Raw genomic sequence first — 13,189 nt, forward strand, 5'->3', positions numbered from 1 at the left:
TCTTTTTTCTTTAATTCAGCAAAGACAAAAAGTGACATTGCAGGCATTTATAATGTTACAAAAGACTTTTGTTTTGAAGAAATTCAAGCATGCTGAAAAAAATAAAACAATATTAAACATCACATCCGTTATGAACACTGATGTTAAGAAATGTTTCTTAATTAGCAAATCAGAATGATTTCTGAAGGAGCATGTGACACTGAAGACTGTATTAATGGCTATAATTATAGAAAACAAAAACGCCGTTTCACAGCATTACTGTTTTTGCTGTATTTTTTGACCAAATAAAGGCAGTCTTCTTGAAGTAATATATGGGTATATTTGTCACATATATGGTACATACTCACTAGGTAAAGTAGCACTTAAATGGCTCAAATAAAATGTAATTCAAGTGCTACACTCTACATTTTAGCAGTTTAGGCTAACTTCGTAATGTATAAAATATCCTGCATGCCTGACCTCTAAAAACCTCAAGATCTGTGATCATCAAATAATTGAACATGTCATGTGGAAAAAGAAGATAAAGCTAATAGCTGCACATATTTCAGAAAGAAGAAAAAAAGAAGGAAAAACATATTTGTCTGTGAAAGCCCTCACTCAGAGTACATGCCATATTTTTATTTGCATGAAAATGATGCAGTGAGGAACAAACTTAGTCTTTTCAATAGCATCGGGTGTATAAAGGTCCATCACACAGAATTTTCAAGTTGTTAAACAATAGTATTTCTGCCTCACAGCCTTATTTTCATGCCTATAAAAAATAAGAATGGCGACACCCTGTCTTAAAGTTAGAAGATTTTTAAAAATCCTTCATTTGTGTCTCTAGAGTTCTGCAGGGTTATTAAAATATGATCTGAACTGTTATGGTCTTTTTTTTGTAGCCAATGAAATGTGACTCTAATAATATGCTAGTAATTCTAAGCCAGACTTCTGTTGGAAAAGAAAACATTAGAGAAATAAATCAGGTAGTAGGAGTCAGCAAGTAGGAATCGTGAATATTAACGTTTAAACGAAAGTAAGATCGTAACAGCATTCTTGTCTTGAATTATGAAACCTCAAACAATCGTTTGCCCTGCCACAAGCTGCAAAAAAACTAAATTCAAATGAAACGTTTGCATGTTCGGACGTGAACTGAACTATGACGAGGACAATCCTTATATACTACGTCAATTCCAGTGAGACCCTTCCTCTGAATTTTTTAGGTATTGCTAAAGGTTTTCCAAGAACAAGACCATTGATGCCATTTTTCCATTGCATGCAGAGAAAAACAAAGATAATAAAACTATATGATTCAACCACTAAATGATTATTGTTCAGAGGTCAGCGTATTCAAGCCCACATCACCCTACCTATAAGTAAACAATCAGTGAAATATGGCATTTATTTGGGAAACAATCGGTTTCTTTAAAAATTATTCTCATTCAGTTCCATGCACTTAAGTCTCTCAGACTCAATGAGAATGCAACGTTTTGTGAACAGATAAAATTAACTACATGAACAATGACAATGTTTGCTTAGTTTGTTGTGTAATTCAATCCTACAACAATGCAAATACAAAGTGTGTATTAAATCTCAATGTGTAAAAGTTACTGATAAACGTACAAAATGAAAGAGATTTCTTAAAATTAAAGCAAAAGAGACTACTTGAAGGTGTAATTCACCGGCGGCGACATGATTAAAGAAAACAAAAATGTGGCATTTGTTTTTGTCAAAATTTCAACATCCATAATGCACTAGTTTTAAACAAACTGTCTTCCAGCAGGGATACAAATATGATTTTGGAAATATGATCTGTATGATCTTCCAGAAAACGCATTTTACATAACCTTTTACTGATAAATAAATGGCTGCAAGTAACCCAGAGAAAAATTTATTTCTATTTACATATAGGCCAGCTACCTACATTTACTATTACCACTGCAACAATACAAAGCTGGTTGAAAGTTTACCTTTACTTTATATTTACTTAGACTTTACTTTTGACCGTATAATTTGGCCAAACTAGCAGTTTAAAACGTTGTTTCAGTCAACCAAGTGCTTTTAACGAGTGAATGATTCGATGACTCGTTCATATCACGTCAAATGACTCGTATCCACCCACCGCTGAAGGCGTTCGGAATGAATCAGCGAGAGAATCTAAACGTATCTTTTAGTGCATTGATTCTAAAGATTTAGTTTACTGGGATGAATCGATTCTCTGCGCTAAAGTGATGGGATTTATATCTCAGGTTCAGGAAAATAAGTGGTCTGGCAGCCCTCGGCTAGCAAAAACAGATCACTGAAACTGTATTAGTACCAGAAACAATTAACCGCCTTCACAGCAGCAAAGCAACTAACTCTCTCTATAAAAAAAGAAGTCTGTTTGGTAAGGGGGTTTTCACTCAGGCCAGAGGGGAAAATAAACAGTAGCGCGCGACACAAAGACGCTTTTTACCTCAGCTAGTCATCGAGAGTGACGTTTGACCTTCAGCGGAGCGTTTACGGTGAACGCTTTTCTTATTTCTGATGATAAAAGTAACACTTCTAGGTGTGCGTGTGTGTGTGTGAGAGAGAGAGCGAGATTAATTGTGGGCTAGATTTCCACTTCACGAACCCGTTTCGAAACGGTCCTGTCTAGATTACAGATCTACATACAGGCAGTGTATCGGCCTTGCACGGTTTGATGCTCAGTTTATGTAATCTTGATTAGTACTGCGATTCAGCGCAGAGAAAGAGCGAGGATGTCGAGGCTTTACGTGAAAGTACAGTAAAAATAACAAGCTTGGCTGTTCAGAAAAGTTGTTCAGGTGATCCCGCTCTGTTGTGTCCCACACATACAGTATTATAATGCGGAAGTTATAAACCATGCCGATGCAACCATGAGCATTAAAGAATGGACAATTGTCTCATCTAAAAAAAATTACACTCCCTTTGTATTAAAGCATTTGCGTTCACTAAAAATGAGCAGCTTTCTTGTAACGCGCTGAGCATCACGTTTCAGACGAACGCCTGAAGAAAACGCAGTAATACTTACACCCGTATCTGGGACGGAAACCGTCTGTCTCGTCCGAAGTTGACATGTTTTCTCAAAAGTTTTATTTCCTCGTGGGTTCCCGATGCAGATCTCTGTCCTTTAGGGTTTATATTTAGACCTCGAGAAGGCACCTCTGGCCCCCTTCTTACTTCGCTGCACAGTTTCAGCGACTTTTTTTTTTTTCTTGAAAACCCACTGATGTCATGGGCGTGTTCCTTCCTAAATCCTGAAGTATGCGTTTCAGGAAACACCCATCTGAAGAAAACGAGTTGAAGACTTTTGCCTGGGACAGCAGCGTCCTCTACTGGCCGCACAGGAGTCCTCAGCGGGCCTGCGAGGGGCTTGAAATGCTTCACATAAAGAGTGATTAAACGTAAAAAATAAATCATTGCAATTAAAAATAAAATAAACATGTGCAGAATTATTTTTACGTTATATTTTAATGTAATTGAATTAATTTTTCTCCAGCAGTACAGTTGACTTTTATTATTATTTTTTTTTATTCTACTTCGTAACATACTATGTTGTGTGTATACCGATGCAATATAACCGAAAAGGTTACACTACGTGCCAAAAATGAGGGAGAATCGAGACTGTGGCCAGTTTAGAGTCTGGTATGAACACCCGAATATCTCTAAGTCAGCGCTGATCTTGATCTCATCTTCAAAAGCCTACCAATACGTTTCCAAAATTCAGATACCTCTGGACGGGACCCCAATATGTGACCGTATGTCCCGTCAGCCCTCACCCAACGGAGAGACAAGAATATAACCTATTAAGTTTAGCTTTGGTATAATCTGTGCTTTAAACTTAAAGTCTATATATGATATAGTCTAACATTAATAGAGCAAAAGTGAATCTGTCTCAAGCCCTCTTTCCAAGTAGAGGCCGAGATATAAATGTGGACACCAAATGTTTAATAGTATTTCAGTAACGCTTTTAATCGAAAAAGGAATCATTATTAAGTAGTGTTATATTTAATTGACACTGACAGTACAGTAACATATATTAAACAGTTGTATGTATGTAGCACGTTTAGCCTATAAAAGCAACCAAAATGATTAAAACACTAGTATTTTCACAATGGTTTTATGTCAGTTATTTCTATCTTGTGTCGGCAGGAAATGTCCGTTTACATTCATTTTGCCATTAATTGTAATAATCCATTGATATTTTAGTCTTGCACGAGGATCCTGCCGGCAGCCAGCGCTCCACACAGACATCTGATCTGATCTGGAATGACACGAAGAAACAGACCGAGACAGACTAGATCCAGAAGAACCGTGCGGCGTCTCCAAGATGCTTCACGACCGCCTTCACCAGAGTGAGATTTATTTAACTAATCAATAGGTCGAATGATGATAGGCTATTGTATCAGATATGAAGCTGTATAGGCTAAATGTCAAAATGGGAATGTAGCCCCAACCCTGCTAAAACACACAAAATGTCACTTTTCTGTTCTACAGTTATTTTATTACATTGCATTACACTATATTTTATATTATCTTCATGTTAGCTGCAGTATGCCCGGACATGAGCATGCAATAACCTGCTTGCTCGTGCCCCAGTCTCAGCCTCAGCTAAATAAATAGGCTGTCTTCTGCCCAATAGCTGACCCGATAAAATCAGTTCATCGAAACCAGGGAGGGGCATATGAGTTTATAAAACAGCCAGTGAACTGTCAAGTAGCCCGTGTTTACTAAAGGTTACCGGCCCCCCGACTCCTCCACACCTCTACACATCACTGAGCAACCGACTGACTCGGGACCATGAGTGGCTCAGACATCCTGACCGGACTGATCACGCTGGGGCTGTTTGTCGTCATGTGCTCTGGGCAAACTTCCCAAGAACTCACAGACGACTCACAGCCGTCCCGGCAGGAGACAGAGGACGAACTGGTGAGTAGGCTACCAAATAAAATGTCTTTTCATATTGGTTTACTCTTTGTAGCGTGAAAGACTAGGCTGTATTATTATATATATTATATTTATATATATATATATATATATATATATATATATATATATATATATATATATATATATATATATATATATATTTTTTTTTTTTTTTTTTTTTTTTTATGAAACGTGTGGCCAATTATTCGTAAACCAAACACTGAATAACTGGTTGGTGAAGTGTCAAACTCGTTTGTGTTTACATTTAAGCTAGATATTTGAATACATTTTCATTCATGTTTGTGCGTAGGTCGAGGCTATGACAGCACTTTTGGGAAGATATCAGCCTCATCTTCCATCTTCAGAAAAGCGTGGCATTCCTCAGGTACATCTGCGCTCCATCTCTTTCATATGCTCATTTTCCTCATTAGAAGGTGTTAAAGGTTTGCTCCAAACCAAACTCGATTATGATCCTTAAATCTGATCTTTCTCTCTTTCCTCAGTGCGCCGTGGGGTCCCGCTGTGCCATGAGACTGGGTCCTCGCTTTGGGAAACTGTGTGAATGTGTCAGAGGATCTAACTGTAACTCATTTCTCTTAAAATGCATCTGAGTCTGGATCTGTAAAGTCATGCACCTGAAAGAGGAAGAGGGTGGAAATCTGTTTTCTGAATCACTGCGAGGTCTATGATAAGCACTCGTCGAAATGCAGCATGACAAGCAAAGCATGGGTTTAATGTGTTTATTGTCTGTCTTGTGTTATCAATAAACATGAATGCTCATACTTCATCTTATTGGCTTCGTAAATTATGCATCTGTTCAATGCACCCCTATCAAACAAAAAACGAAAAATTATTATTTTGTTTTTTACCAGTTCTGACATAGCTTGGAAAATAGCATTTATAAAGTTACTTTCAGCAAAAGTTCAAACTGAACACAAGTAGCTGGATTATAAATTGAGGATGAACATGGAATTAATTGTATTTTTCTAATATTGTGATTCAATAGTGATAATTTATGTCTTCAGCCACATATAAATTAGAGAGATGTATAAATTGTTTTCATTTTTACTTTTTTATTATATTTTTTTAGTGGTTATGTGAGTGTATTGAAATCAATTAGACCTGTTAATTATATACTTATATATTAAGACTATATATATATATATATATATATATATACACACACACACACACACACACACACACATATATATATATATATATATATATATATATATATATATATATATATATATATATATATATATATATATATATATATATATATATATATATATATACATTATAAGAAAAAATGCATTATGGGTAATGCAATTCATATTCTCACTATGAGCTAGATTGGTACATGCAACCCACCCCCATCTCAAATCGATTTGCAGAAATATATGCAATAATTTAGTCTGCAGAAAATGAGGAGTATAAAGTGCAAAATTGCAAAATGTGAATTACTGGCTACAGATGCACATCACAAGTCAATGAACTAGAAAATTACTAATTTAAAGACTCTCTACTTTCATTGCCTTTAGGAATAATAGTGATATTTATCCTGAATGCTTTTCCGCCAAGACAATGAAATGATGTTAGTCGTGAGTGTAGTGTTCACAGAGTTTCAGTTCACGAGGGCATCTAGGCCTTAATGTTTGTGTTTAGTCTCCCTTGTCGATCACAGTAAAAACCCAGGGGTTCAATATAGTTGCTCGGTCCAATCTAGGCCCTGTCCCGATTGATCTAGAGAAACAACAATGCCCTCTGAGGTACAATAAAAAAGGCATATTGTTAGGCAGGTACAACACACCAGATGGAGTACCATCTGAGACTTCTTGAATTATCCTTCTGAAATATTCTAAATGAGTTTCTCTGCTGTCCCAATCAAGCCTAAATATACTATATAATACAACATAGACTATTGTTGTACGTAGGAATATTCAAGCAAACTAACAGTAATACTTTAAAAAAAAAAAATTATTCTGCGAAATAGAAAGTAAAAGGCCTGTTTGAGCCTTTATTAGACACTATGCTGATGAATGATTAAACATTATAAGATATTCTTCAGTGCTGTCATCAATGCACGACTTGCATTCATCTGTAAGACTAGTATGAGTAACAAGACCACAGCGTAAATGTGTCCCTGGAGAAAACACACAGTCAATATATTGGTAGTTGAGAGCGCAACTTTCTTGCCCATTTCTTGAAATTGTCCCCTGGAGATACAGTGGTGCATTATTTAGGTGTCCTGTGTTATAAACGTGGACTCTGGCACTTTAATGAACCCTAAATAAACATGTTTGGACTGTTAGTCATGAGCCGAAACAATGAATTATTCAATGCTCCGGCGTTGCACCGAATGATATTACGGTGTAATACTTAACACAGTCGTGTTGTCTTGTTCCTCATTTGTTTTCATGCTTTTTTTTATTTACTAGAGATGCTTTAAATATATTTATATAACATATGTATTATTCGCTGGACAATGATGGTTGCTGTGCAGAAAAAGCATTATATTAAGTACATTTATAGTTAGATTGCACAGTATAAAGCATTTAACATAAACAGTGAGTTCTGATTTACTCTGACATGCTAATTACATTCTTTAACGCACAACGATGATTTGTTTTCAGCATATTTGTTGCTCATAACATTTCTGGCGATCTAATTGAACTCTCAGAGCGATCCAGTTAATGCCTTTAGAGATGCATGTTTGCAATGATTATTAAAAAAAAATTAAACATTTTGCAACGTCTCCATCGCTTTTATTATGAAAGATGCTTTAGTGTTGGAAAATACATCTGTAACGTTATTAAACTACCTGAGAGCTGGAAAGGGACTTTAGCTAGACCGCAGTATTAATATTTCTGTCACTGCGCGGTTTCTTACGTCACTTTTCACAGGAAGCATGAAAACGCTCCATCACCGAGGAGGGATTGCAAAAGCACGCTCTTTGATTCATATAAGCCAACGATATTTATAATACATTGCATCAGCTGAGATTTGGGAGCGTTTCTGTTCCTACTTCACCAAAGCAGAGGGATTTTAGCTGCCTGCCTTGAGTTAGTTCACACTCTTTTTTGAGTTTAATTAGCTGGTACAATAAATAACGCACTCTTTCAGCTGCTAACTGCATTTTGAACCACCGTCCTTCAAAAGATAGATATCCATATTGATGCGCATTCAGTTTTTAATATTTGGTTATTAGTAAACAGACAGTGATTTAAATAGTAAATTCACTTTTTAATCCATATTGCAGTTCATTTCAACATACTTTACTGGTGTGATTGCTTTAAACATTGTCCAAATATTAATGAACGCAATAAAACTGTGACAGAGGGAAAAAATAAAATGAGCTGCCAGCATTGGTAAAGTAAATAATAATAAAGAATAATACATCTAACTAAAATATGATCATATAAACTTTCATAAAGGGAGCAGTGAACGCTCTGTTACAGATAATTGAAAATATTCTGGTGGAGCTAACAGCTGAAAATGAAGATCATAGCAGTAATTGGTTTCTGAGGGTGTTCAGCTCATTTGAGTCCCGCTGTGACAGATGCTCGACGTCCGTCCACCCTCAGTAACACCTGCATTTGATCTTTTTCTGACATGTGGAATGAAGTAGGAAAGTTTTGCGAAGTATTTCATTCTTGTATAATGAAATGTGTTGCAGTAGGAGAACGTGTGCTCTCTGTGTCCTGACCCTTTCTTCCTTTTGAAGCCGTTCTTGTCAGTTTCAGGGTTTTTTTCCTCAGTGGCCAGACTGCGATTTAGTGAAAATCTGTCTCTGCATTGTGCTGGATCTTTGATAGTGAAGAGACCATCTATGTGCCATAAAAATCATCACCAACATATTTTTTAAAAAAGTTTTTGTTTATATAATAAATGTGTGTGCGCTGTATATATTTATTATGTATACACACACATGCATGTAAATATTTTTTTAAGTTATGTTTATATATTAAATATATTTATATATTATATTAATTATATGAATATAAATATATAGATGTACATATATATTTTATAAATATATGCTGTGTATTTCTATATACATAACAAATATACACAACACACATATATTATATTTTGGATGTGATTAATGACAGCACTAATATATGTATATATATATTATATATATATATATATATATATATATATATATATATATATATATATATATATATATATATATATATATATATATATATATATATATATATATATATATATATATATATATATATAACATTTAACTACGACTTTCTTCTCAATGAATTCCTAATTTACTGATAGTTTTAATTAATAGTTATTAAGGTAGTTATTAAGTTTAGGTATTGGGTAGGATTAGGGGTGCAGAAAAAGGTCACATAGAATAAAGCATAAATATGTGCCTAATTAGTACTAATAAATGGCTAATATTTTAGTAATATGCATGCTAATAAGCAACAAGTTAAGACACTCTAAAATAAAGTGTTATAAAAAAAATTAAATACAATAGTAATAATATGTTGTAGTCCTATGTTTGAAAAAAGTTAACATTATTAAATAATTCTAAATGTACATTGATCTCTAGCTGGTTAACTTAGCCTGTAGGATACTGTAAGATTTTTTTATTTATTTATTTTTGTCCTCTAAAATACATGAAAATAATATTTTAGCCTATATAGCTGTAGCCGTTGGGTGACCATGGAGTTATTAAGCAGCACAGCACGTACAATATAAGATATTTTTATAGGCTATATATGTTTTTACAAAGAATTGTTCAACTGCATAATTTAAGTAACGCAATGAGGTAAGCAATGCATCATTTAATGCATAATTTACTTTACCCTCATACTGGATCCAATAACTAGTATCGTTTTTCATTTGTATTCGTTATTTTCATTGAGCACTAGAGGGCATTATTTGTTTACTTATCGACAATATCGAGCCCACCCTTTATTGTTGCTTATATAGACTGTTTTACAAGGTCAGATTAATAATGTTCAAAATGCTTAACAATGCCTAACTTAAATAACACAGATATTGCTGAGCCCCCTTTGTACGTAATCAGATTTTTGTCTGACCCTTAATGATGTCTGGTTTGAGCTGACAGCTCCTAACTGTATTGAAACCATCCAAATGTTCATTTAAAATTTTTATTATACTCCCCCAAACGCTTTTAAATGGGTGAAAAGGAAACACAGGCGCGATCCGATAGAACATAATTCCATAAAACGTATAATTATGAAACTGCGAACATCAGAAGCGAGACATTCCAGGGGAAGAGAACACAAGAGCTGAAGCCATCTCTTCCAATGTCTTTATCAGTCTTCGGCGGAGGAAAGCGGTTAGTGAGAGACCGAGTGACTCATTAAGTCTGCAATAATCAGCTGCTCACTTCTTTAATTATTTATGCTGTGTAATTACGCTTCTGTGGAGCCGGTGGAGGAGTCTGGCAAAATGAAGAAGCGCTTGTTTTTCAAATAAATGCTCTTTGGATGATGGAAACTCAATTTAGTGATGGAGAGGATGTTGCTTGACATGCGTGGTGGGTTAATGAACAGCTTCCTTGAATCACTTTAAAGAGATAGCTGGAGTCCGTCTAAAGGCTGCTCGGCTGACACTCATCTTTCTGCCCCCTTCTCCTCTGTGACAAGCCGCCCGAATCTGTCCTGATTTCTTCCCTCGCTGCTGTGAGGATGACAGAAACCTTGCTTTCAGGAGAGGCATCTGTGAGAAGACTGAGCATTTACAGCATTCTCTCAACATGCTTTACTCAAAGTGTTTGTTTATTTATTAAGGAGATATGAATATGTCAGACGATACAAGATAGACATTCTTATGTAAGTTCTCCTTCACCCACCGGAGCTGCCGCCTCATAGAACCTCTGTTGATGTTTATTCAATTAATGCAATAAACACAATATAAAGTAAACATTTCTATGTCCATGTGTTACTTATATATTAGCATATGTTTAAAGGCACTATATAAATATTTGCAAATGCAAATATATCTGTGTGTGTGCATATATATATATATATATATATATATATATATATATATATATATATATATATATATATATATATATATATATATATATATATGTGGTCATATATATATAGAATTTTACAGTTTCACTTTTAAGCAATTTTTTAAAACATTTTATGTAAATGTAAATTACTATAATAAGAAAGAAGCATAAACAAAAATATAAATAAAATCTTAATTCATATTTAGAATTACATTCATAAATAGAGAGAGTGAGAGAGAAAGAGCAACTAAACATGAAATAACTGAACTACTAGAGAAACAATAGAAATAAATATATGAAAGTAACACCAGCATATATATTTTAATATATATATATATATATATATATATATATATATATATATATATATATATATATATATACACACAACATGGCTTTTTATGAAAATGTAAATGATTAGAACATTCTCTCCATGCCAGTCATTCTATAGTTTCATTTTCAAGGAAGTTTGAGTTTTAAAAGGTCTCTGACACAGCAGTTTTCTTGGAGAGAAGAACTCCTCTATTAATATTTACCATAGAAGTCACCCAAAGTTCTTCCTTTGAGTTTCTTGGCATTTTCTGTCCCCCTCAGCCCGCTTTTTCTCTGTTATGTTGGCGTTAGCTTAAAAATGTGAAGCTTTTGTCTAAAAATGGATTTGAAGAGAGTGGGTGGAATGGAAGTGGAGTCGTTAAGCAATATTATAAAGCTTAACGCCACACACACGATAGCTATACAGTGCAATTACGGAGATAAGCAACTCCTCATCAGAACAAATAAAGCTTTGTAGGCAGGGAAGAGTAGAGGCAGATTTTTCAAAGACCCCTAATTACCTCACAATGACGCACAACAACTCAGACTGCAGACCCTGTTATGTGTGGACAGCCTTTCTAACAATTTTGCGAATATATCACTGATGCTTTTTGCCCCAAGAAGAAAAGAGTGGATGTAGAAGAGCTTGCACTTTCTGCATTTGAAGTGAAATGAGGACAGTTTGATGGAACAAATAAAACCGATGCAATACGCATGCGACAACGTCATTTTAACATTTTAACAAGACAAACGTCGATCCCATTAAAGTCAGCAATGCTCGTTCATTCTTCAGGGTCTACACACTGACGGTTTGATCCCTCAGAAGCGAGGATGTAAATGGAAGGGTTCAATTATTCATGAAAATAATTTTTGATACGATACGAGCTTAAGGTCCCCCACCAGACCTGCAGGAACAGAACGTAGCACAGGGTTATTTAAAGAAGCGTATCGTACCCTTTGCTTTGTCCTGCGTACTTTTTCCCTTTAATCTTCTCCTTAGGTATGACAGGCCCAATGCAGACTTTGCAATCAAACAAGCTCGTTCACATCTGTTCCTCTTGTTTGGCTCTTATTTATCATTCTTTGCCTCACCCAGAGCCTGAAACACTTGAATTATTCTTTTGCTTTGTGCTTGACCATCTCATTTGCTCTCTAGAGAGGGTTTCTGATAGAGGTGAGCGAGGTCAGTTTCTAGTACAAATAGGCTCTTGCTGCTGTAACAGCTTGCACAATAATAGCTGTAGTGATTTTAATCCCGAGTACACGACAACACTCTTCTTCGACGGATCTTGAGTGAATCGTCTTGTAGGACGCGTAGGACACTGACGGACGCGTGCGTTAAGGAAACACACTAATAGGCAAAGCTTCTGCTGTTGGCCTAATGACTGATGCAGTCGGTGGACTGGAGTGTGACACACGAGATAATCTTTGCTGCACAATGAAGTGACCTGATTCTGTGTCTCTAACCGAGCTGACATCTAACATTACCCACTGGCCACTTCACAGCTTGATTAACTGACTTGAGCCCCATTTATCAGCTCCATCTTGAGGTTTTGGGATCTAAAGGCTGTCTGTTTGGCTTGTGTCTGGGTCTGAGTGTTAACTCCCTCCCCGTGACATAATGGGGAGTTTGTGCTGTGCGTTGACAAATGAGGGTCTGGCACTAACAAGGGACCTCTGGCGCTGTGGTAAAGTGTCAGCCCTCTGAGTAATTGACAGTTCAGATGCAGATCTTTCTCTTCTCAAGGCCCCTGTTGCTATGCTGAAGCTCTAAAACGGTTTTATTATCCTGTATGAACCAGATTTGATTAAGAAACGTCGTTCTGGATTTTATCACAGCTCTGACTGCTTTAGCATGAGCAGCCAGTGTGGTTTTAGTTTTATACAGTTTAATATTGAGTAACTTATATTTTAGACAAAATACATCACCTAGTTTTG

The 13,189-nt window shown here is 35.5% G+C and overlaps 2 protein-coding genes across 5 annotated transcripts in view; one reads left to right on the plus strand and one right to left on the minus strand.

Moving 5' to 3' along the window:
* Positions 1–3,202, minus strand: part of iqgap1 (IQ motif containing GTPase activating protein 1) — a 42,029-nt gene extending 38,827 nt beyond the window's left edge. The window contains exon 1 of the mRNA XM_043245895.1: positions 3,014–3,202. Within this exon, the coding sequence (XP_043101830.1) occupies positions 3,014–3,059 (46 nt within the window). The 5' untranslated portion in view covers positions 3,060–3,202. The remainder of the gene's footprint in view (positions 1–3,013) is intronic.
* Positions 2,201–5,675, plus strand: cartl (cocaine- and amphetamine-regulated transcript-like). 4 transcript variants are annotated; one of them, XM_043245903.1, is made up of 5 exons: positions 2,201–2,483; positions 4,192–4,337; positions 4,625–4,911; positions 5,222–5,296; positions 5,415–5,675. In XM_043245903.1, the coding sequence occupies exons 3-5, from the start codon at positions 4,783–4,785 to the stop codon at positions 5,520–5,522; spliced, it is 312 nt and encodes a 103-aa protein (XP_043101838.1). In that variant the 5' UTR covers positions 2,201–2,483; positions 4,192–4,337; positions 4,625–4,782; the 3' UTR covers positions 5,523–5,675. The 4 variants fall into 4 exon arrangements, with proteins under 4 accessions (XP_043101838.1, XP_043101840.1, XP_043101837.1 ...); XM_043245905.1 differs by having other exon boundaries at positions 4,703–4,911; XM_043245902.1 differs by having other exon boundaries at positions 4,192–4,911.
* Positions 5,676–13,189: the final 7,514 nt, after the last annotated feature.

Source organism: Puntigrus tetrazona, chromosome 7 (assembly GCF_018831695.1).
Source record: "Puntigrus tetrazona isolate hp1 chromosome 7, ASM1883169v1, whole genome shotgun sequence".
NCBI classification, from domain to species: Eukaryota; Metazoa; Chordata; class Actinopteri; order Cypriniformes; family Cyprinidae; genus Puntigrus; species Puntigrus tetrazona.

Excerpts from the sequence above, each read along its gene's own strand:
- cartl (XM_043245902.1), top strand. The coding sequence starts at position 4,783 with ATGAGTGGCTCAGACATCCTGACCGGACTGATCACGCTGGGGCTGTTT. Across the intron at positions 4,912-5,221 it reads AGGAGACAGAGGACGAACTG|GTCGAGGCTATGACAGCACT; the intron begins GTGAGTAGGCTA and ends GTTTGTGCGTAG. Across the intron at positions 5,297-5,414 it reads AAAAGCGTGGCATTCCTCAG|TGCGCCGTGGGGTCCCGCTG; the intron begins GTACATCTGCGC and ends CTCTTTCCTCAG.